General features: G+C 39.5%; 1 protein-coding gene across 2 annotated transcripts; it reads left to right on the forward strand.

Annotated features, from left to right (window-relative positions):
- Positions 1-10,349: 10,349 nt before the first annotated feature.
- LOC309702680 (NLR family CARD domain-containing protein 3-like) lies at positions 10,350-22,876 on the forward strand. 2 transcript variants are annotated; one of them, XM_082527288.1, is made up of 12 exons: positions 10,350-10,425; positions 10,606-10,705; positions 11,643-11,672; positions 11,880-11,969; positions 12,247-12,369; positions 13,752-13,803; positions 14,246-14,465; positions 14,563-16,357; positions 16,448-16,621; positions 16,975-17,148; positions 21,528-21,574; positions 21,868-22,876. In XM_082527288.1, exons 3-12 carry the CDS (start codon positions 11,665-11,667, stop codon positions 22,410-22,412), a joined length of 3,228 nt encoding a protein of 1,075 aa, XP_082383414.1. In that variant the 5' UTR covers positions 10,350-10,425; positions 10,606-10,705; positions 11,643-11,664; the 3' UTR covers positions 22,413-22,876. The 2 variants fall into 2 exon arrangements, with proteins under 2 accessions (XP_082383414.1, XP_082383415.1); XM_082527289.1 differs by lacking the exons at positions 10,350-10,425; positions 10,606-10,705; positions 11,880-11,969 and having other exon boundaries at positions 11,650-11,672.
- Positions 22,877-23,318: the final 442 nt, after the last annotated feature.

Consider the following 23,318-nt stretch of genomic DNA (forward strand, 5'->3'; position numbering starts at 1 on the left):
AACTTATCAATCAAAACATTAAAGCTTCAAGTACAAAGTTTAAGTCTCTAAATGAATCCTGAGGGTCTGAACTCACAGCTACACTCTGAGAGTTTGTATGAGATCAGAGAATAAAGCAGCAGATCACTGTGGATCGAAGAACACAAACACCACTGATTCTGTAAGAAAAGAAAAGCATCACCTCCTGTTCTACGCTACAGCGTAATCAGAGCTTATCATACATAATCATCATCATAAAATCAACGTGAATACTTCATTACAAACTGCCATTCAGTAAAAAACTGAATCACAGGAAATGAAATAAAGCTAAACATCTCAAATCAGCTTCACGTTGCTGTGAGGTCGATGGTTTCATTGTGTTTCATTATCAGCGACAGTCTGTTTACCTTCAAAATAATGTAAACTTGAAAAACTGTTTCCTTCATCGAGTTTATGATTATAGCTCATGAATGAACAGACTTGCATGAAGTTCATGATTTCTTGGATCACGTCTCATTATTTTGTCCATCATGTGTTGTCCTCGGGATTCCCATATACTTGTTTAACATTCACCTCGAGACCCGTGGCCCGAGGACAACACAAGGGTTACAGTGAACTCCAAAAGTCTCATTCACATTGTTGATCAAACGGTTTCCACTGACTGATCTGAGGAAGTTTTCTGACTCCATTATTAGATGAGTTAAGTTGCATTAGTAATGAAGGCTGTGAAATAAATCTATTGAATCCAAGTTTAAAGCTTTACTGTTTCTGACATCACTGTGAATAACATCATATCCTGTTAGGACCTCCTGACCATCATAATGAGAACAAAGAGAATCCTGTAAACTGAGAAAACTGATTATTGGTTCTTTTGATCAACACTGCATGTACAGGAATATTAACATTAGAGTCCTGAGATCTGCTTCCTTAACACAAGATATTTTTGCTTGAAAGTGGAAACCAGAAATAGTGTGTTTGGCCGCTCCAGTGTCAGAGGACTTGGGGGCGTGACGATGAGTTTTGTGATTCGGTGAAGAGCAATCAGGCTGTCACAAGTGGACTGGGAGGAGTGAAGGTGCAGTGAAATGTGCTTTCACAGCAGGATGGATTTAATTCTTAAACTGTCTCTGTTGAGGTTTTGTAGACATGTGACTGCTTATCATGTGACATTAACTTGTCAGTCATTTTGAACGTGGAGTAATCCTGATACATCAAGTGAGTGAAACACCTGGAAATATTGGCCCCGTCTCAATATGCGTACTTGTGTTCTCGTGTACTCGTAATACGTCATCAATCGGAGACCAAGTACTGTTCCAATTCAAAGCACGCATCAAGCTGAGAATACAAAAGAATCCCCGGATGTGTTCTCACTCCGCCTGTTTTATCGAGGATGCATTGGTGGGGATTTTTTTGTGTTTTTGGTGCAGCTAAATATCCCAGAATACATTTCGTCCAAAACTCAAATGCAGCAATGGTGGAGGAGCGCGGCTAAACACTTTTAAATATTAAATATTACTCTTTCTGGGTCACAAAATGAACTTTATTTTCAGGCAAGAATGTATCTCTGTAAACTTTAAATATCTGCTCGATTTATCAGGATATTTCCAAAAGTGCTCTGATGTTTTCGAAGACGTCTGTTACCCACCAGCTTGATAGCAGACCAAGAGGTCAAGGATCACTAGAGCCCGGCGAGAAGAGCGGATTCAAACCCCCCGCGGTCTTTCATTACTCAAGTTAAACATGATATATACGTCTCTTAGATAACTTTGAAATGTTAATGTTTGGTTTATTTCAAACATTAACATTTCGAACAGTGTTTTAAACACTGATTTCCTTTCCGATACGATACCAAGTAAAATTCAGGGTGATACTGATCCATAACTGACACTCTGTACAAACACGTAATGTTTCATTGTATTTCAAAATCCAATATGTAATTGTATTATGTAATTGTAATAATATATAATATATATATATATATATATATATATATATATATATAATATATATATATATATATATTATATATTAGTGGTGTTGCCACAACAACTCACTGTCTTGCCACGTGTATCGCAAACAGTTTCTTGGCTGTTTGTGGAGGTAAAATACGTCCACACGTGACTCCGTTTACACTCAGCCATTGTTGTGAGTGCGCACGCCAGGGGCTGCAACACATTTATACAGCTGTATTTCACATATGACTATGAAAGGCGTAAGAGGAAGTAGTTCCTTCCAATTTAGACGATCCGAATGATACAGTTTCTTTCCACTGTGTTCTGATTAATTAAAAACTACAAATTTACCCCAAAGTACTAAAATGTTGATATTTTAATATGAGAATCAATTCTAGAACATAAATTACTGGTATCGAAAGAATCGATATTTCAGTATCGATCTGCACACCACTAATGTTAACAGTGTTTTATTTGTTCCTGAGAAAATCGGTTTGGCTGAGATTAGCTGACTCTGGATTAAACCTAACATTAAAAATATTTTCATTCAGCAGGAAACAGTTTAACCGGGAACAAAAACAGCTGTTAATACGTAGTTTACTCTTAGTTAACTATGCTAACCAAGAGTAAACAAACAATTATGTGTTCCTGGTTATGGAGGAATTGTGTAACGGGCTGAATATGGATGTTCACTTACTCCCTTCAAATGTGTTTACTAGTTCTATGACCTGTGACCCTGGCACTCTCCTCGTCTTCACACCAGACAATTTCTATCATTATGTTATCAACAAGGCCTTGAATTATACTGGACACGATCTGAAGGCCATATACAGGTTCAGTGAAGGTGGTGTTGAAGGTGTGCAGGTGGATCAGTTTGTCAGAGGAGACGCTGTAGGAGGACACAATCCCTGCAGAACAGTCCACATACACTGCTACACTGCCACACTCACCGCTGAGGGGAGCAGAGGGATGGCTCTTGCTATGTAATCATGGTCTCCATAGTAACCAACACCATCATGACAGTAGAGACTCCAGGACTGAGAAGTCCTTACAAACCTGCTGTCATCACTGTGTGGTTTATTCTGCAGCTCACTTACTTGTTTTTCTCTTGATGTTGATAATTTGATGTTAGTAATTTATTAACATCAAGAATAATATCTGGCAAAGTTGTATATTACTCTATTGTATATAGTATTTGTATTCTATTTATTCTATTGTTTATAGTATTTAATTTTATTCTATTCTACTGTGTACAGTATCTTATTCTAATCCTGTTCCAGAGTTTTTCTAATGTTTTGCTATGTAACTTTGCACTGTCCACTTTCTGCTGTAACAAAAGCAATTTGCTCAGCTCTTTCTGGGACAGTGGCGCGGCTGCCCCTCTGTTGGTCTTCCTTGGTCTCTTGTGTTCTGGGGGCCTCTGGATGTCTGGAGCCTGGATCTCCTCCATACCTGCTTCATGCCCTGGAGGACGGGGCTGTGGCCCCCCCACACCCTCTAGCAGATCATTACATGAAGGAACCTGTTAAATACACGCGTGCTCATGCTCACAGGTGTACACACGGGTGCTCAAACACACAAACTACACCCTTTTTGGCTCCTACCTCAAAGCACACTGTGCGCTGTCGATCTTACGTGCTGCACAATAACATTTAATATTTAGTATTTACTGTTATATTCACATAGATCATTGCGATGATGTTTTGCTATATTTCTGTCTTTTTTCTGCTTGTTTTCTCTTCTTTCTTTCTCAACAGGTGATCCATGTGATTGATACATGTATTTATTGTCTGTTTGTTTTGTTGGTTTTTGTTTATTGCCCTTTATCACCGTTCCTCTTCCCCGCTGTTTTTCTTTCCCTCTTTCTTTCCCCCAGTCAAGTCTGTCCCGTATTTAGCAAAGTGAAAATAAAATGAAATAAACAATAAAAGGTGAATCCAATACAGCAAGGCTGGGATGGTCCATTTGGTAAAGTCAGTCCGTTGGGCATCTTTCTTTGCCTTTAGACAATAATTCTGATGGCAAAAAAACAACAACAATTTCCCACGTGTGGGACTAATAAAGGTTCTGTTATCTTAAAGGCACTTACTGTACTGTGATTTTACTTGCACTGACACGCCTACGCTGTCCGACTGTATTTAACAGGTGCTGCCTTTCACTTGAATTTCTTATCAAGTGAAAGGCAGCACGGTGGTTAGCACTGTTGCCGCACAGCAAGAAGGTCCTGAGTTCAATTCCACCATCAGGCCGGGGTCTTTCTGTGTGGGGTTTGCATGTTCTCCCCGTTTGCGTGGGTTCTCTCCGGGTACTCCGGCTTCCTCCCACCGTCCAAAGACATGCAGCTTGTGGGGATAGGTTAATTGGATAATCCAAATTGTCACTAGGTATGAATGTGAGTGCGAATGGTTGTCTGTCCCTGTGTGTTGGCCCTGCGACAGACTGGCAACCTGTCCAGGGTGTACCCCGCCTCTCGCCCTATGACAGCTGGGATAGGCTCTGTCCCTGTGTGTGATAAGCGGAAGCGAATGGATGGATGGATGAAATGTTTGAACTCCAAAATATTAATGATTCAGTTACATAAATGATGTGCAGCATTTTAATCCATCTATAATCCATGCATCATCATCATCATCATCATCAAATCAGCATGAATACTTCGTTACAAACTGTCCTTCAAAAGCAAACTGAATCACTGACAGAAAACCAAATGAAACTAAACATCTCAGATCAGCTTCACGTTCTCTGTGAGGCTGATGAGCTAATTTTGTTTCATTTCCATAATCATAGAGATTATTTCATCATGTTATCAGGGACAGGTTGATAAAGTTTCCCTTCAAAATAATGTAAACTTGAAGAAAGTTTCCTCCATTGAGTTTACGATTATAGCTCATTATTCTGTCCATGTTATTAAAGTGAACACCAATCGTCTCATTTACAGTGTTGATCAAACTGTTTCTACTGACTGAGTTTTCTGACATCCATTATTAGAAGAGTAGAAATTCTGTTTTCTATTCAGACAGTAAATAAATGAGAAGCAGCAGAGCTGCTGTCAGTCCACAGCAGAGGCCGATCCTTCCTCGTCTCTCTGTGTTTGATGTCTCAGGTTTTCTCTCAGGTTCAGGACAATCCCTCACTGCTGCAGAGACACAAACATCTGAGTCTCTCACATTCATTAAATAACTTTCACTGAAACCTTCAACTCACTGACGTTTAGTCGACATCTGTCAGATCTGAAGCCATAATCCGTGTTGACCTCACACACGTACAGACCCAAGTCATCAGTCCTGAGTCTGGACAGCTGAAGTCTGATTCGTCCTTCTCTGAGGGCGTCTTTGTCACTCTGGACTCGTCCTGAAAACGTTTCATCCTGAGACTTTGACACCTCAGATGAGCCACTTGTCGTCATGGTGATTTCTGATCCATGAGTCACATGTTATGGAGTTTGATGGTGACCTGGATCTCTGCTGTAAGATGGTCCCAAATGTTAAATGTGAACGGTCTCCATCTGTGTCTGACCAGCATGGCTGATGACCTTTGACCCCTATGACGAGGCATTCGTTAACAAATTTCATGTTTCCTGTTTGGACTTCTTAATGATCCAGATCTTTAATGGTCCAGCAGGTTATAGATGACAGAATGACGATCAGAGAGGAAGCACATTAATTAATCCAACTATTATTAAACGTATTAAAGTTTCAGTGTTTTGACTCTGCTTCTGCGTCGGTTTTGTTTGGATCGGTGGAGTTTGAGGAAATTTAAAGTGCACATTGAGGAAATACAAGAGCAGTTCAGCCCTTAAACCTCTCACATAAACCAAAACTATATTCAGTGTTTGAACTGCAGTGTTGCTGCTTCATGTTGAGAAAGAAATTAAGCCAACGACACCTCTATGCTGATGTAGCGATGTTGAGTGTCTCAGAAAAACAAACTGGGACTGACAGGATTCTCTGTGCAGGACCAACTTTGGATCAGAGCGAATCATCAGTCACATCAACAAAAGACTCTGAGCTGCTTTAATTACAGGAAGTGATGTGTGCTGTGTAACATGACTTATGTTAATTCAGGCTCCTGTTATCCTGGGATTGAATTCACAGCCGTAATCATTAATGTGCCTGAAAGGAGAGATTAATTCTAAGACACATTCCTGGAAAGCTGATCTCCTTTTCCCCACACTGTGAACACAAAACCCAAATTTCAAGCTGCATTCACAAAACCAAACTTTCACCGCCAAACAATTCAAAACTGAACTATGCCATCAAATCATGCCTCAAGTCAATCTAAATTAAATACTCTACTGAGTAGTTGCTAAGCACTACATAGAAAAAAGGAAAACACAATGCTCAGGACATGAAGCTGTCACGGGTAATGGGAAAGTACGGACTCAGTCGCGGAGCTCAGGATGCAAAGTACACAGTGCGTTTATTTACAGTGCCCAAAAACAGTTTTAAAACACAAAGTGAAGTGCAAAGTCCAACTGTGATCTTCTCCAAACTCCCAGTAGTGCACAGGTGAGTTTCCAAAGTGATTCTCAGAGTGTGTGTTCTCCTCCAATAGCTTAATCCACGGGCTCCTTCTCTCCAACCTCCATATCTCTTCCTCCTATAAACAACAGGTGAGGAAGCTAGCCGGCTAAAGCTAAGCAGGAAGTCACAAAACACTCTTTACTACCGAGCTTCAAGTACAATCCAGCGTCGACTGCCATCCGGACACACAGTTAAATACCTCAGCCCACAACGAAGGATGATCAGTGACAGCTGGGTGGCAAATTAGGTGCGGGTGTGTCAGACACTGGGTGGAGGAGAGAGAGAGAAGCACACACATACACACACAGGCAGGTCGCCCCAGGAAGGACCGTCCGACCATGACAATAAAGGGTGTCCAATTTAAGGAATAAGTACAATTATGTGTTTAGGTGGTTTAAGTATTGATGGAAACATGCAGTAGTTTAGTATTGGTTAAAATACCTATAAAGAAAGGTAGATTTCCAGTCATGATTTAACTGTTGTTTTAATAAAAAGCAACTGTGCGAAAGAGGTGGAAAATCAACACCATAGCTCAACAGTGTTTCAATATCAAAATCTGACATTGTTTCAATGTCAACAGTATTAGAAAATATAACGTTCAATCAATGTCAGGTTTCAACATTGATTCAACATCAAAACCTGACGTTGTTTCAACATTAAAAAAAGGTGCAAGAGTGACGTTAGGTCAACATCACACTTCAACGTTGATTCAATGACATCACCTGATATTGACTCAACATAGTTTCAATGTTTCCTATCTGGGACACTATTCTGTTAAATCCATCACAGTGCAGCAAACTAACCTGTTTATCCTGCACTAACCTGTAACTTTCAAATAAACCAGTGAGTCTGAAAGGAACTTTTAAAGAACACCGATCACATGACCTGTTTAATTTTGCCTCATTTATTTTCTGGTGAGAAACGCCCCCTGTTGGCTAATGCTCAACTTATCTGTGAGCTCTGATGAAATGAAAATCTGTTACACTGATATTTAGTTTTTTATCTTGCAGGTCAGTGAGTGAAATGCACCGGGTAAAATCAACAGAACAAACTTCACATGTTCTTCCACATTCGTAGAGAGGAGCTCATGGTTCGTAGAGACAGCTGCCAGAGACGGAGAAACACAAGGACGGGTACAGATAAACTCAGCCTGCAAACATCTAAACATGTTTCTGGAGTAACAAAACAACACACTTCACTCTGATGTCAACAGACAATTTTACACCTTGTAGCTGAAAGTGTGCACAGAACAATGATCATGATTTGGATCATAGACGACCATTAACTCTTCATGTGCTGGTGAGCTGCACTGAAACTGTGGCTGCAGACTCTGTCAAGTGTCAAGTGTCTGTTATTGTCATTACCATGTGCAGTCGTACAGTACAGAGTGAAATGACAGCTTTCCTCCGAGGCCCTGGTGCTACATATGACATATAATAGAAAAACACGGGACTACGTAAAGTGCAATGTGCAAAAAATTGCAAAGAAAACAAGACAAGACAGTGCAACACTAGACAGAACAGGGCGACACAGACACAAGACAGTGCAATGGATGTGTGTGTGTGTGTGTGTGTGTGTGTGTGTGTGTGTGTGTGTGTGTGTGTGTGTGTGTGTGTGTGTGTGTGTGTGTCAGTCCAGTCACTGAGTGTTCAGGAGTCTGATGGCTTGGGGGAAGAAACTGTTCCATAGTCTGGCAGTGAGGGCCCGAATGCTTCGGTACCTCTTTCCAGAAGGCAGCAGGGTGAAAAGTGTGTGTGAGGTCCTCCATAGTGCTGGTGGCGTTGCAGATGGAGCGGGTGCTGAAAGTGTCCTTGGTGGATGGAAGAGAGGCTCCAGTGATCTTCTCAGCTGCTCTCACTATCCATTGTAGGGTATTGCAATCCGATATGGTGCAGTTACCACACCAGGCAGTGATGCAGCTGCTCAGGATGCTCTCGACAGTCCCTCTGTAGAAGGTGGTAAGAATGGATGATGGCAGATGGGCTTTCCTCTGCTTCTGCAGGAAGTAGACACGCTGGTGGGGTTTTTTGGTTATGGAGCTGGTGTTGAGGGACCAGGAGAGGTTCTCCACCAGGTAGAGACCAAGGAATCTGGTGCTCTTGACAACCTCAGAGGATCTATTGATGTTAAGTGGGCAGTGATCTCTCCGTGCTCTCCTGAAGTCAACAATCATCTCTTTTGTTTTGTCCACATTCAGAGACAAGTTGTCAGCTCTGAGATGAGTTTGAATCCCTGTGATCTTGACCTCAAGTTCAGAGTCAACTTTTCTGAGATCACCTGTGATTTTCACATTTACCAGAAGTGCAGCTGCTGAGAGGCTGAGGGGTAGCCGCCAAAATGTTTTAGAAGATGAGAAAGTTCATGTGAGACAGGATTCAGCTCTGTTAATGTTTTTATACTTTTATTTAAAACATATAAATGTGTGTGAAAAGGTTCTTCCTCAAATCAAATTTTATCGTCACAGGGAGAAGATGATCTGCAGGATCCTGCTGCTCATCATCCTCACCTCATGTGTCTCTGGTTAGTTTACAGCTTCACTTTATGAACTCCAAATAAAGCTCAACAACAGATTTGTTGCAGTTCTCAGTGTGTCTGCTCCTCTCTTTCCCTCTCTGTCTCCTCAACAGGATCATTTGTAGTCAACGTGACACAGACCTGCTATCAGGCAGAGGAGAACCACAACATCACACTGGAGTGGACGTTCACCACCAAACCTGACACATTTATCCTCCTGAGAAGCAGCATTTATGTCCTCTGTAATGGACATTTGTTTTAAGTCTATATCTTTTGCCCCTTTTTAGCTAAGTCCTCATGTACTAAATAGAGGACGTCCTGGGATTTCCATTGATATCTTGTGTGTTTAGGCTTCTTTTGGATTCAAACAGAAAGGAAATAATAAAAAAAGTTCATTTTTTCTCAGACTCAGTTTGACAAAAGAGCTGAAGCCATGATCAGTGTTCATCTGACACAGGTCCAGTCCTGAGTCATCAGTCCTGAGTCTGAAGAGCTGAAGTCTGATTCGTCCTTCCTGAGACTCTGACACCTCAAGTCCTTCATGAACATGACAGGTGTTGAGGTGAATACGTTGTGTTAAATGAAACCAAACAAATTGTCATGGACATAATACAGGACAGAGACCGTTTGATCAGTTATCTCTCCACAGAAGATAAAAATATAATTCCAGGATCTGTCAGTTTTGGTTGAGCTCCCACTCCACTGTGATGTGTGTAATGTTTTAGTCTCTAACACAGGCAGGCCCAACAGAACAGGGGAAACAGTGGATTTAAACACCTGTTGTTGAAAACAAAATGGAGAATCCACTGTGTGATCATGTAGTTCAAAGTTCAGGCTGGAACTGAAACAACAACAAAAGTGAAGAATCAGGAACAAACACACACAAACACACAGACAGTGAGCACACAATAAGTAAGAAAAATCAAGTTACAGAAAGCAAATATAAAGACTCATTTACACCAAAGAGTGGGGCTGTTACTGAGCTGGTGAGCTCAGGTAGAGAGAAAGAAAACTGCGTCTGAGCCAATGACCTGAGATTGGACACTGAATTATTATTAATATTAATAAATTTTCCAGTTTACCTACATTAACATTTCTAAGTGTGCCAAAGAGACACATAAACATGAGCTCATATTAGTTCCTATTACAGAGGATCATATTTTTTGTTTCAAGGTCAACACGCACACATAATTATTGTTATTTTTTACTCCTGTTTTACTGATGTCTTCAAACATTACTCATAAAACCAAACCTAATAATAACTGTGTTTCTTCAAAGTTGCTGAAAACTGAACAGAAGCTGAAGTGAAAACAAACAGAGGAACAAACTCGCTGATGTAACCTGATCTCAGGCAGCCGGGCGTGACGGCTGTGTTTGCATATGAAAGTAGACTTGGTTCTTTGTCCTGTAAGGGCTGATGAAAAAAGTACAGAGTGACAGAAGGACACACGGCAGATGTATGTATTTTATCTTTCATTTATTTTTACTGTAATTCTGTGTCTTCTGTCCTGCTAAAAATTAATTATTAGCCAGTCAGCTATCTGGTGAACGTGGTTAAATATTTCAGTCAGTGCACATCATCATGTGAAGCTAAGACCAAACAGCTGATTATATGGGATAATGTTGTCCTCTGAAAGGGGCTCATGACCACAAAACCTTTGAGAACCTTTTTACTGGACTGAGGAGGCTGAAGGTTTCCCACTGCAGGCAGAACAGACTCTGTTGGAAGGACTAAAGGTGAGACATGAACCATGAATTTGGTGTTTTGTGTTTTCAGACAATCAGATGATGGTTTTATGTGCTTTGACAAAACTGTTAATGCCTCTGGGTGATGAGCTCTGTGTAGTTTATCATGTTTTTGATTCAGGTGGCTGGATCATTTCTGACGTTGTCAGGACGCAGAGCCCTACAGTTCTTAACATAATTATTATTCGATTAAAATGTTTTACGCCATTTAGTAACTTCATAATTTATGTTTAGTTGTTCAAACCCTTTACTTGATGGATGAAATTCAGTAGCCAGGGGCAGGAAATTCAGCAAAACACCAGAACAAGGCAGTGTTTAACCAGTTTAACCAGTTTAACCAGTCTAACAGTGTAGGCGTGTCATCAGTACAGTGAGCACCTGTATTCAAATCAGGAACGTATAAGAGAAAAACAAGGAAGTGAGCTACAGAATAGTTTACTTAAATACAGACTCAAACTCCTGAAGCATAAAGTGGTGAAAGTAAGACAAAACCTTAATAGAGAAAGAACAGAATCAGATCTTCTCCCGGTGCAGACAGCAAACAGCTGCAGACAGACAGTGTTCAGGATGATGATAAAAAAGTGAATCTTTGATCTGATTTATATCATGTAAGTTTTTTATGCTTTTTATTATTTGTTTTCTATGTAATCTCCTCTTTAAAAAGTTTAATCATCACAATGATTGTTTGTTGACTCTTTCAGATTTTTGTTGACAAACAATGAAACCTTAATTATATTATAATATAATATAATATAATATAATATAATATAATATAATATAATATAATATAATATAATATAATATAATATAATATAATATAAAACTATTATTATAATTAAACAGGTATTTGATAGCGATACCTTATTGCTATCAAATATCTCAATAAACAGATTATGTGTGTTTTATTCTCACTTTTCTCTCCCATCAGGTGACTGCAGGTTTTTACCAACATGGAAAGGTATCACACAAAACCTCACATTATCGTCACTGCTAAAAGAACAAAAACAGAAGTGATTTCATACATGCAATAACTCTCTACAAAAAAACTGCTCTCTGTTTTGTTAATTCAATTTAACCCTGCAAGGTTTTTCCAGTGTATGTTCCACCTGGAGATTAAAAAAGTGTATATATATAACCCTGCCTTATTCTTTTCCTCACTCCTCAGACCAGACTCTCCTGAGCCTGAGATCAGACCCAGATCTCCACAGGAAGATCGCCCTGACTTTAAAAGAAGGGAACTGACTCCTGATGAGAGGTAAGACTTAACAAAATGTTAAACGTATCTTAACTCCATGAGTAAACAGTGAGAAGGTTTGGTTTAGTCATTTATTGATTTATTGATTTATTGATTTATTTTTAACTTTGTTCACAAAAAGAAGAAAAGACAGTTGGATAAACAAACAGACTAAAGAGAACATTGTGAAGTGCATCAAACTTTTTAGCCTTACTGTAATATTATCACTGTGACTAGCTCCAAGTTTATCCTACTTTTTGTGTCAGAAGGCTAAAAATTTAATTTCTCTGTTCACCAGGATCACTGAGACACCAGATGCGCTTGAACCTGAACCTGGACCCAGCTGTGTGTCTTTGAAGAGTGATCGGTCAAAATATTTCATCTTTAACTTTAAAGGAACAAAGTCTGCTGCTGCTGAGGAGTAAGACATTCACATTTACCTTACAGCTCTGTGGTACACCTGGCCTCAGTCCTGAGATTGAAGAGCTCCATAAGTGAGGCTGCTTCTTTAAAAGAAAAAAAAATCTATTTTAACAGCCCTGCATTCCCTGCACTGGGCATCACACTGATTATAATTTATGTGGTAATCAGCAGGAATGTGTCAGCAGTTAGTTTGACTCTTTTGACTCTGATGCAGTTGCCAGTTTTGCGTAGGAAGGTGAAATGATCTGCAGCTGTATGTGTGGTGCTGGATGCCACCATATGAGCTGCTGGATTTCTCTAACTATTAAATGATTCTCATAATTCATAGTGACAAACCATCACCATGACAATCGTCAACAAAACTAATAAGGACAACAGCAAATCTTTTTTTTTAAACTTGATATTTACATTACATTCGATTGGGGTGGCTGCAGCTCAGGTAGCAGAGCAGGGCAGCCACTAATCAGAAGGTCGTGGTTCGATCCCAGGCTGCCTCCTGGCTGCATGCCAAATATCCTTGGGCAAGATACTAACCCCGTGTTTGCCTACTGGTGGTGGTCAGAGGGCCCTGTGGTGCCTGTGTCCGGCAGCCTCGCTTCTGTCAGTGCGCCCCAGGGCAGCTGTGGCTACAATGTAGCTTGCTATTGCCAGTGTGTGAATGACTGAATGTAGTGTGAAGCGCTTTGGGGTCCTTAGGGACTGAGCGCCATACAAATGCAGGCCATTTACCTTTTACATTACATTTTTCACCAGTGGTTCCTTTTTATATGACCTCCATGAAATAACATGACAAAATGGGTCATGTAGTAAGATTTTGTTGTTCAGCATCTGGACACTGAACACCACAGATGTAGCTGATTCAAAGTGTCATCTTACGATTTTTTAATTTGTGCATTTTAAGTTTTTTTACTCAGAATAAAGTGTCAGCTGCTGCTGTAAGATGCTCTTCCCTGGTGTTTGTATTTTTAAAAACGGTCAAATTTAAAATGAAACACTTCAACACATCAACACGAATCTGACTTTTTTAATGTGATGATGCAATGTACCGGAAATATCCATAATATGGTCATTACAAGAACACTGGTACAGAACCATCACTGACCTGTTAGTTTTGGACTAGTGGAGTCTAATAAATAAGTCTATAAATTAACATAATAGGTTTGTTACAGCACAGTTGTGCTTGTTTTAATCAGGATGATCATCTAACAGTAGAAGAAGAAATCGTTGGCTTGTATTTATGTGGTAAATGGTTCTAATTTCTTCATGCAGATGAAAATTAGCCCAAGGCTATAATCTGGCATATTTAAATTTGTTAAAATGTTCATTAATATGTATTGCCTCTTTCTAAAAAAAATAAAATAAATAATGATGTCTCCACAGAGCTGATCAGGAGAGTCTGCAGCATCAAACTGATCTGGACTCAATATTTAAGGTTTGTACATGTACACCAACCTCTGTTTGTAATTGTTTTCATGTTGCACAGTCCAATATTCGTCATAAAATTATGGCAAAATTCCAGAAATAATTCAACAGGGAATTAATTTTTTACTTTATTTTTATTTATGAAACACTTTTCAAAGCAAAGCTTCAGCATAACTTTATAACACGACCTGAAAATAAGGCGCAAGTACCCTTTACTTATGTGGAATTTGCAGGAAACTACAGGGAACATAAGATGTAAGATGGGGAAATAACCGAGTACTTAGAATTATTTAATTTAATTTATGTTATTATTTTATTGTTTCCTGTAAAATGAACATAAGTAAGGGTATTTTTGTTAAATTGAAAACACACAGAAAACAAATCTGTGAAAAATTATTTTTACTATGAAGATCTGATTTTTGTGAATTCAGATTGTGTTGCTTATTTTCCAGATACTGGAGGGAAACATTATCATGTTTGTGAAGGACGAGCTAAAGAAGATGCAGAATGATCTGAATCCAGATTATTCAGAGTGTCAGAGGGATGAAGAGGAGGTGTTGGACAGTGAGGAAGAGAAGCAGAGAAGGAGCAGCAGAGAGGCATTTCTGAAACTTGCAGTTAACTTCCTGAGAATAATGAAACAGGAGGAGCTGGCTGACTGTCTGCAGAGCAGTGAGAGGATTTCTCTTCATAAATTCAGTCTTTACAGGAATGAAATTGTCACATTTTCTATAATCATAACACTCATGTTTCTGGTTCTTTCCTGTAGAAAATCCTGATCCACTTTGTGAGAATACTTTTAAATGTAACCTAAAGAAGAAGTTCCAGTGTGTCTCTGAGGGGATTGCTAAACCAGGAAACCAAATCACTCTAAATGAGATCTACACAGAGCTCTACATCACAGAGGGAGGGACCGGAGTGGTCAACACTGAACATGAGGTCAGACAGATTGAAATGTTCTCCTGGAAACCAAACAGACCAGAAACAACAATCAGGTGTGAAAACATCTTTAAAGCTTCGACTGAAAGAGACAAACCAATCAGAACAGTTCTGACCAAAGGAGTGGCTGGCATCGGGAAAACATTCCTGACACAAAAGTTCACTTTGGACTGGACTGAAGACAAGACCAACCAGGACATCCAGTTCATGTTTCCATTCCCATTCAGAGAGCTGAATTTACTGAGGGATAAAAAGTTCAGCTTAGCAGGACTTATTCATCACTTCTTCACTGAAATCAAAGAAGCAGGAATCTGTAACTTTAAAAAGTTCAAAGTTGTGTTCATCTTTGATGGTCTGGATGAGTGTCGACTTCCTCTGAACTTCCACATCACTGAGATCCTCACTGATGTTACAGAGTCCACATCAGTGGATGTGCTGCTGACAAACCTCATCAGGGGAAAGTTGCTTCCTTCTGCTCACATCTGGATAACCACACGACCTGCAGCAGCCAATCAGATTCCTGCTGAGTATATAGACATGGTTACAGAGATCAGAGGGTTCACTGACCCAAAGAAGGAAGAGTACTTCAGGAAGAGACTCAGAGACAAGGAAGAGGCCAACACCATAATCTCTCACATCAAGACATCACGAAGCCTCCACATCATGTGTCACATCCCAATCTTCTGCTGGATCACTGCTACAGTTCTAGAGAGTTTGTTAAAAACCAAACCGGCTGGAGGGAAGCTGCCCAAGACACTGACTGAGATGTACATTCACTTCCTGGTGGTTCAGACCAAACTGAAGAACATCAAGTATGATGGAGGAGCTGAGACAGATCCTCTCTGGAGTCCAGAGAGCAGGAAGATGATTGAAGCACTGGGGAAACTGGCGTTTCAGGAGCTGCAGAAAGGAAACCTGATCTTCTATGAATCAGACCTGACAGAGTGTGGCATTAATGTCAGAGAAGCCTCAGTGTACTCAGGAGTGTTCACACAGATCTTTAAAGAAGAGAGAGGGCTGTACCAAGAGAAAGTTTACTGTTTTGTCCATCTGAGCATTCAGGAGTTTTTAGCTGCTCTTCATGTGCATCTGACATTCACCAACTCTGGTATCAACCTGCTGGAGGAAGAAGAAACAGCCTCAGTGCAGACTGATGAGTCTTCAGTAAGACAGTTCTACCAGAGTGCCGTGGACAAGGCCTTACGAAGTCCAAATGGACATCTGGACATGTTTCTCCGGTTCCTCCTTGGTCTTTCACTGCAGACCAATCAGAATCTCTTACAAGGCCTGCTCACACAAACAGGAAACAGCTCACAGATAAATCAGGAAACAGCTCAGTATGTTAAAAAAAAGATGAATGGCGCTCTCTCTCCTGAGAAAAGCATCAATCTGCTCCACTGTCTGAATGAATTGAATGATGACTCTGTAGTGAAGGAGGTCCAGCATCAACTGAGTTTAGGACAACTGTCTAAAGTTGATCTCTCTCCTGCTCAGTGGTCAGCTCTGGTCTTCGTCTTACTGTCATCAGAAACAGGTGTGGATGAGTTTGACTTGAGGAAATATTCAGCTTCAGAAGCGGCTCTTCTGCAGCTGCCGCCAGTGGTCAAAGCCTGTAAGAAAGCCCAGTAAGTATCCAGTTTAATCCTGGCAAGAGATTGCTTTAAAGTATTTATTTCAAAAGTTTGGAAAGTTCACTGCTATTCATGTCTGTCTAGGTTAAGCGGCTGTAACCTCACAGAGAGAAGCTGTCAAACTCTTTCCTCAATTCTAAGTTCTCAGTCCTCCAGCCTGAGAGAGCTGGACATGAGTAACAACAACCTCCAGGACTCAGGAGTGAAGCTGCTTTGTGTTGGACTTGGGAGTCCACACTGTGTGCTGGAAACTCTCAGGTTAGCTGACTCTTTGTTTCAGGCGATTTGGATATTTCACAACAACTGTCATTATTTTATAGATTTAAGATGTTGTTTCTGTTCTGGTGTAAGCTCTGAAAGAGCACAGTAGAAGAGAAAGACACACACACACACACACACACACACACACACACACAAACAAAGATAACTTTATTTATGTCTGTCCATCATAGTATAAAATAAAATGTAATAATATTTTTTCCATGTTTTTAAACAGAGTCCTTAAAAGCCTTTTTTAAAACTACTTTAACTGAAATCAGAATCTGTTCATATGACTGCATGTGCATCATCAAATGCAGAGCAGTTCCTTACATTGTTGTATGTGTTTTAAGGTTGTCAGGCTGTCAGATCACAGGAACAGGCTTCACCTCTCTGGCCACAGCTCTGCGCTCCAATCCCTCCTTTTTGAAAGAGCTGGACTTGAGCTATAATCACCCAGGAGACTCAGGAATGAAGCTTTTGTCTGCTCAACAGCAGGATCCACATGTGAAACTGGACATACTCTGGTAGGAAAACAGGAAATAAAGCTGAAAATATATATTTTTTTCCAACATTTTGTAAGGAAGAGCAGATATTTACTTGAATTCATTTAAGGGTTTATTGTAACCACTGACCTGATGGCCCGTAATATAGTCTGTATGTCCAGTCAAATGGGCAACTGTGTGGGTGAATGACTCAGAACCAATCACAGTAAAGCTCATCTGTGAGTCAAAATCACAAAATCAATCATCTCTAACATTTTCTTGTCTTGCTGGTCAAAAGTGGTGCTCAAACATATCCCAGCTGTCACAGTCTTTGCCAAGCAGTTGCATACTGTGATATCATTCACAATAAGGGGTCATCTTGTTGATCTACTTGAGCTCAGTGGGTGAACAGGCGACCATATGCCGTATGGCCGGAGAGCAGTAGGCCTGGGTTCAAGCAGCCTTTTGCTGCATGTCTTTTCCTCTTCCTCTCACCACTTTCCTGCCTATCTACAATATATCTATCCAATTATGGACAAAAAAGTAAAGTAAGTGATAACCTTAACTCTAAGTTTACCTTAACCTTTAATTCAAGAGAGAGGCAAAACTGACTTTTTTCAAATTAGTTTTTGCTCTGTATCAGATCGATTATTTTCTTTGTTTCCAGACTGCCAAGTTTTGAGAGAATAATTGACTAAAAACAAATAAACAAGGCTGGGATCATGATGAGTTAGGCCTCAAAAAGTGTTTAAAATCAAATGAAATAGGCACCCACTACCTTATGACTGCATGACCTTGCAACCTCATTAAGGTTGACAATTGAGATTGTGCATTTCAATAAAAGATTGAGGTATTTACCCCAATCACATCCCATCAGGATTCATCATCATTGCCCACGAGCGTTGCCTCTCTCGTTGTGTGTAAAGCTTGGCTGTGTGGCAAGATTAGTTAGACCCAAAATGCAGGACATGAGAAACAAGGTGATTAAAAGGAAGCTTTATTGCTGAGCTTAACAAAATACAAATTAAAGTTGCTCAGGAAATGCAGAAATACACAAGGAGGAATACACAGCTTGAGGGAGAATGTAACAAATAGCTTGGGATGGGACCCTTGATACTGATGTTTGAAACTGTGTCGATCTTATGAAGTTCAGTTGTTTTACTACACTGCTTTAAAGTGTTGCTCACAACACCAACATCACATAACCATCGTGTTATAGGCCTTCAATGGGGTCTATTTTATACAGAAAAGTAGAGACTGGAGACATAAGTTGTGGAGGCTCTTCCTTGTCTTTCTATTACACAGAATTTTATACCATTGTTTTCTGTTCATTTATACACACGTTCCTCTTTCCTTCAGTCATTCCTCTTGTGACAAAAAACATCATATTCAATCAGGTTCACATGTTAAACCCACTTGGTCGCATTGTTTTTTTCACAAGTATAGATCTACAAAATAATGATCTTATATCAGTCTCCTTATTTACAATAAATCTGTAACTAAATCCTGCTGCTGTCCAGCTTCAACAATATCTCTGTGCAGTAATATTAGCACTGCGAATAACCTGCTTATTATAACTGTTACAAACTCTTTATACCTTAAAAGATTAAATACTATATTTGCAAACAATAAACAAACATATTCTATAGTTGTCCAAAAGTAAATATAAACCAGTCTATTTACATTTAGCAATATAATGAGTAAGAATGAGGTTATGTTGAAATCATCAACTGTAAAACTTCTACTAACATCAGGTTAAAATTATGTCTCAGAGCTACATGTGCTACGAAATAAAACAGATGTAGTAAGACCCACCACCTCTTTACACTACAAGTGGAATTGTGGCGACGCCACGCAATTTTCATAACCTTAACTGAAAAGTGCAATACAGCAGTGAACCAAAGGCTTTTACATCAGTAAATGTTTCCAGCAGATTACAACTGTGACCATACACTTGTAGGTGTCACAATAGCTAAGTGTGGTTTTGATGTGTTTAACCCTGACAAGTTCTGACAAGTGTCTTTGTCATAGTTCTTGGTCTGCGATGGGGGGTTTGAGTTTATTTTGGGATTGTTGACACTTTACTTTATTAACCTCTTAAGCCCCTTAAGCCTAACTGATCTCCTGCCTTTTGCCCCTGTATCAAGGGGCGTTGGGGTTTAAGAGGTTAAGATGATTTAGGTTTGGGTTTTAGTTTTCCTAATGTCTTTAAGTTTATTCATGTGTCCCCCAGTCATGTCTTTGTGTTTCATCTCGCTTTTCTGTTCCCGTTTTCCCCTCCATGTGTTTCTTTCCATGTCTCCTCTGTCTGTCATGTCCATCCATGTCTCTTTTCCTCAGCCATTATGTCTCTTTGCCTGCTCTGTGTCCCTCCGTCCCCCCCTCTCTGTCTCTCGCTCACTCCCTCTCCCTCCAGGCCTCGTCTCCCTTAGTTGTTCCCATGTTTCTCACCTTGTGTTCAATCCTTTCTACCTAATCTGTCATGTCCATCCCTGTCTATTTCCTCCCCCTGCCCCTTTGTCAAGCCTTTGTCTCTTGGTCTGTGTCTCAGTGTGTTTCCTGTTTTATTTTGACAATCTCAAGTTCTGTGTTCAGTGTGTGCAGTCCTGCTTCCTCCTGTCAGATGACACCTAATTCGTTTCTGCTGTGTTCCCCATGTTTTTCCACTAGAACAAGTGGGCTTTTTTCCGTTATTTTGCAAATGTACACAGCAAATCCAGCATGTCCAAATTAACACTGTCGGATTTGATTTCAACACTATTAAAGTGTCTATATGGGTCCACACCAGAGAGTGTTAATTTAACTCTTTTTGGAGAGTTGGTACGTTAACTCTGATTTAGTGTTAAACACCAAATCTGTCTGGAGTTGATAATTTAACACAGGGTATTAGCCAAGCTTTTTTCAAGGCTGTGGTATTTGCCCGCAAACAATACCTTTCAGCTAGCTAAAACAGAATGTTATGCTATCAGCGAGCAACATGGCTAATGCCTTTCACACAGCTTTGTCTCAACTCCAAAGAGCCACAGAAGTAAAAGCTAATAGAAATAATTGAAACAATCTTTGGAAAAATGACTTACCAAGCATGGCAAACAACTCAAATATGTAGAGCAAAATGTTCTGAAACGGCTTCACTTCAGCTTCGATTGGAGCCGTGCTGGGGGCGGAGTCTGTGAATTTACTCTGTTGGTGTCATAGCCCCTCTAGGAGTTCAGAGTTAAGAGGTCAAGAGTTAATGTTTCCATTGTAACACCTCCAGATTTGACATAGAAACACTCATTTTTAACACTCGATTTTAACTACTATCATTTTACACCTCAGAGTTACATTAAAAGAATGTGACTCTACTTAGAGTAAAATTAACTCTACTTTTGCAAGAAGACTATTAACACCAAAACATTTAACACTTTTGAATTTGCTGTGTACTGTTTATAAGGTTGGTGAAACCTGCAGTCAGCTGAGCCTGAAGAAGTCACATGGATGGGTGACAAAACGTTACTCCCACTGAAAATGCAAAGTCCAGATAAACAGAATTGATTTTTTGATATTATGTAACCCTTTTGTTTCATTTCCCTTTATTACCAGATGTATTGCCATACATGCCAATGTTTTGGGTCAGATTGTTTTCTCAGACTTAGTCTCAGTCTGGAGCCCCAAAAGGTTGATTCTGTTCACCTGGATGTAATGTTTTCAGTGGGACAAACGTTTTGTCACTCATCCAAGTGACTTCTTTAATCTGAGCTGATTGCAGGTTTCCCCAACCTTATATACAGTTCAATGCGTAATGACTGAAACTAGCACATCTGAACAATAGGCTGTGAGGAGTTTCCCACTGAAAACGTTACATCCAGATGAACAGAATCAACCTTTTGGGATTTACTTACCTGGATGATTGAGCATGCATCAAGACATCTCAGTCTGGAGCTTACGTGTACCGTTACACCAATAAATGCAGAACCACCCTAATCTTTGGAACAGGATTTTGACTTTCCTATTGTAAAGAAAAAAAAAGTGAAGCAAGTAGTTGTTATTTATGCAGAGCAGATATAGTCATGTGAGAAAATTAAGAATTCTTCTTCAAAGTTCCTCTTAAGTTATTCGATTCCTACTCATGGCTAAGTGGATGCTACAAGTGTGAACTGTTTTGCACCGTGTCATTTATACAGGATTTTGGCTTTTTATTTACATGTCTAATTCTTTTCAATTTTCTCAGGTTGTATTTAGGTAATTTAAGAACCTTGTACAGACCAGTTGGTTTCTTTTTTAAAAAATTTACTTTGATATATAAATCCATAGAACTGGAAGTGCATTATCGTTTTCATTTTATTATGGAATAAAAGGAAACAAGATTATTTCTCTAGAAAAGATTACTCAGACAATATAAAGGCATGTTTTCACACTAAAAGATAAAATTCTCATTTCAGTGTGGAGCCTCAAGGAATCCAGTGGATGAGACCAGGTCTAAGGAAATGTGAGTATTTTTGATGTATCAGTTCTATTTACACCATGTTGTACTGTGTTCACATTTTTTACACTTTAGTTGTACCTCTGTCAAATATATGTAATCATGAATTTTACAAAAAAGTTACATATCTTCTTACTTACGTACTAAGTAGAAACCAATTTCTGATGGTAACACACTCTTAAAAAATCAAAAACTTTTGCATACCGGATCTTCTTCATACATTAACATGAAAACCATGCAAATAAAATTAAAAGTGTTTATTACAGACCATTTGCACTGTGTCTCACTGTCCCCTTTAGATTTCTGTGACCTGACGCTGGATCTAAACACAGCACACAGGAACCTCAAACTGTCTGACAACAACAAGAAGGTGACACACGTGAAAGAAGACCAGCTGTATCCTGATCATGATCATAGGTTTGATCACTGGCCTCAGCTGCTCTGTACCAACAGTCTGACTGGTCGCTGTTACTGGGAGGTCGAGTGGAGTGGAGAGGTTCGTATCAGTGTAGCTTGTGTAGGAATTGGACGGAAAGGAGACGGCGATGACAGCAGGTTTGGAAGGACTGATCAGTCCTGGAGTCTCTACTGCAGTAATGATGATGGTTACTTTGGAAATTCCAATTACACATCAATAGTGATCGCTGTCCCCTCCTCGATTGTCTCTCACAAATTAGCAGTGTATGTGGACTACCCTGCAGGCACTGTGTCCTTTTACAGTGTCCTCCCTGACAGACTGATCCACCTGCACACTTTCAACACCAAATTCACTGAAGCACTATATGCTGGGTTTCATTTAAGGTCACCTGGCTCCACTGTCTCTTTCTGTGACGGCTCAGAGTGAACTTACTGCGACAAGACACATTCTCACATTAGTGTGGAGCACCCAAAATTTAGTAATACATGTACAATGACAATAAAGAGCTATTCTACTCTATTGAGCTTCATTTGTTTACCAAAAATGCTTCTAGATAAATTATGACTTTGTACTTTGTTTAGTTTTTTTTAACTTTCATCTACTGAAACTACTTGACCTGTTAAAGGTTAAGTTTATCTTTGGGATGGCGAGCGAAATGCATCACTGGATCCTCCAGTATGGTGATGCTAGAGCAACCAGGAGCTTTTTGTTTTGTTTTGTTTTTTTAATAATAGGCAGTGAAATCTCAGAGCATTCTCATTCCCAACACACAACATACCGATGATTTGTCACATAGCATTGATATGTTACGTGTTGTATAAATGCACACTTCATGTCTCAATTTGTATTTTATACTATTTTTTATCGCAAGAATAAAATCTGTGACAGAGTTTCTATTCGTGTGTTTTATCTGTGAACATGCATGCAAACTGATATTTAAAAAAAGAAATGAAAAAAATCAAACTATTCCTTATTTATTTATTTTTTTACAGATGCTTGTTATTATACTTAAAACCTTTAGAGTACATTTTCTAACCTTTAACCAAAAAGTAAAATTATGGAGGACATTTTCACATGATGGCCTTGATTTACCAGCAAAAATATACTTTTAATTTATCTAAATAAAGCAAACCCTCACATATTCATGGAAATGAAAAACTAGAAAACAGCTGTCAGTTTAGAAAAAAGAGAGAAGCTACTTGTTCCTCTGTTGCCAGAAGAGTAATGATAAATGGACTGATTGTTACACAGCACTTTGCTACGACCCCAAAGCGCTTTAAACAACATGTCCCATTCAACCAAACACTTTCTTCTATGCTTTTATCTAACCCC

Source organism: Aulonocara stuartgranti (assembly GCF_965226115.1).
Source record: "Aulonocara stuartgranti genome assembly, chromosome: 3".
Taxonomy (NCBI): domain Eukaryota; kingdom Metazoa; phylum Chordata; class Actinopteri; order Cichliformes; family Cichlidae; genus Aulonocara; species Aulonocara stuartgranti.

Bases quoted from the DNA above. Each gene is read 5' to 3' on its own strand.
- LOC309702680 (XM_082527288.1), top strand. The intron at 12,370-13,751 runs GTAAGACATTCA...ATGTCTCCACAG, and splicing joins AAGTCTGCTGCTGCTGAGGA to AGCTGATCAGGAGAGTCTGC. The intron at 17,149-21,527 runs GTAGGAAAACAG...TTCTCATTTCAG, and splicing joins GTGAAACTGGACATACTCTG to TGTGGAGCCTCAAGGAATCC.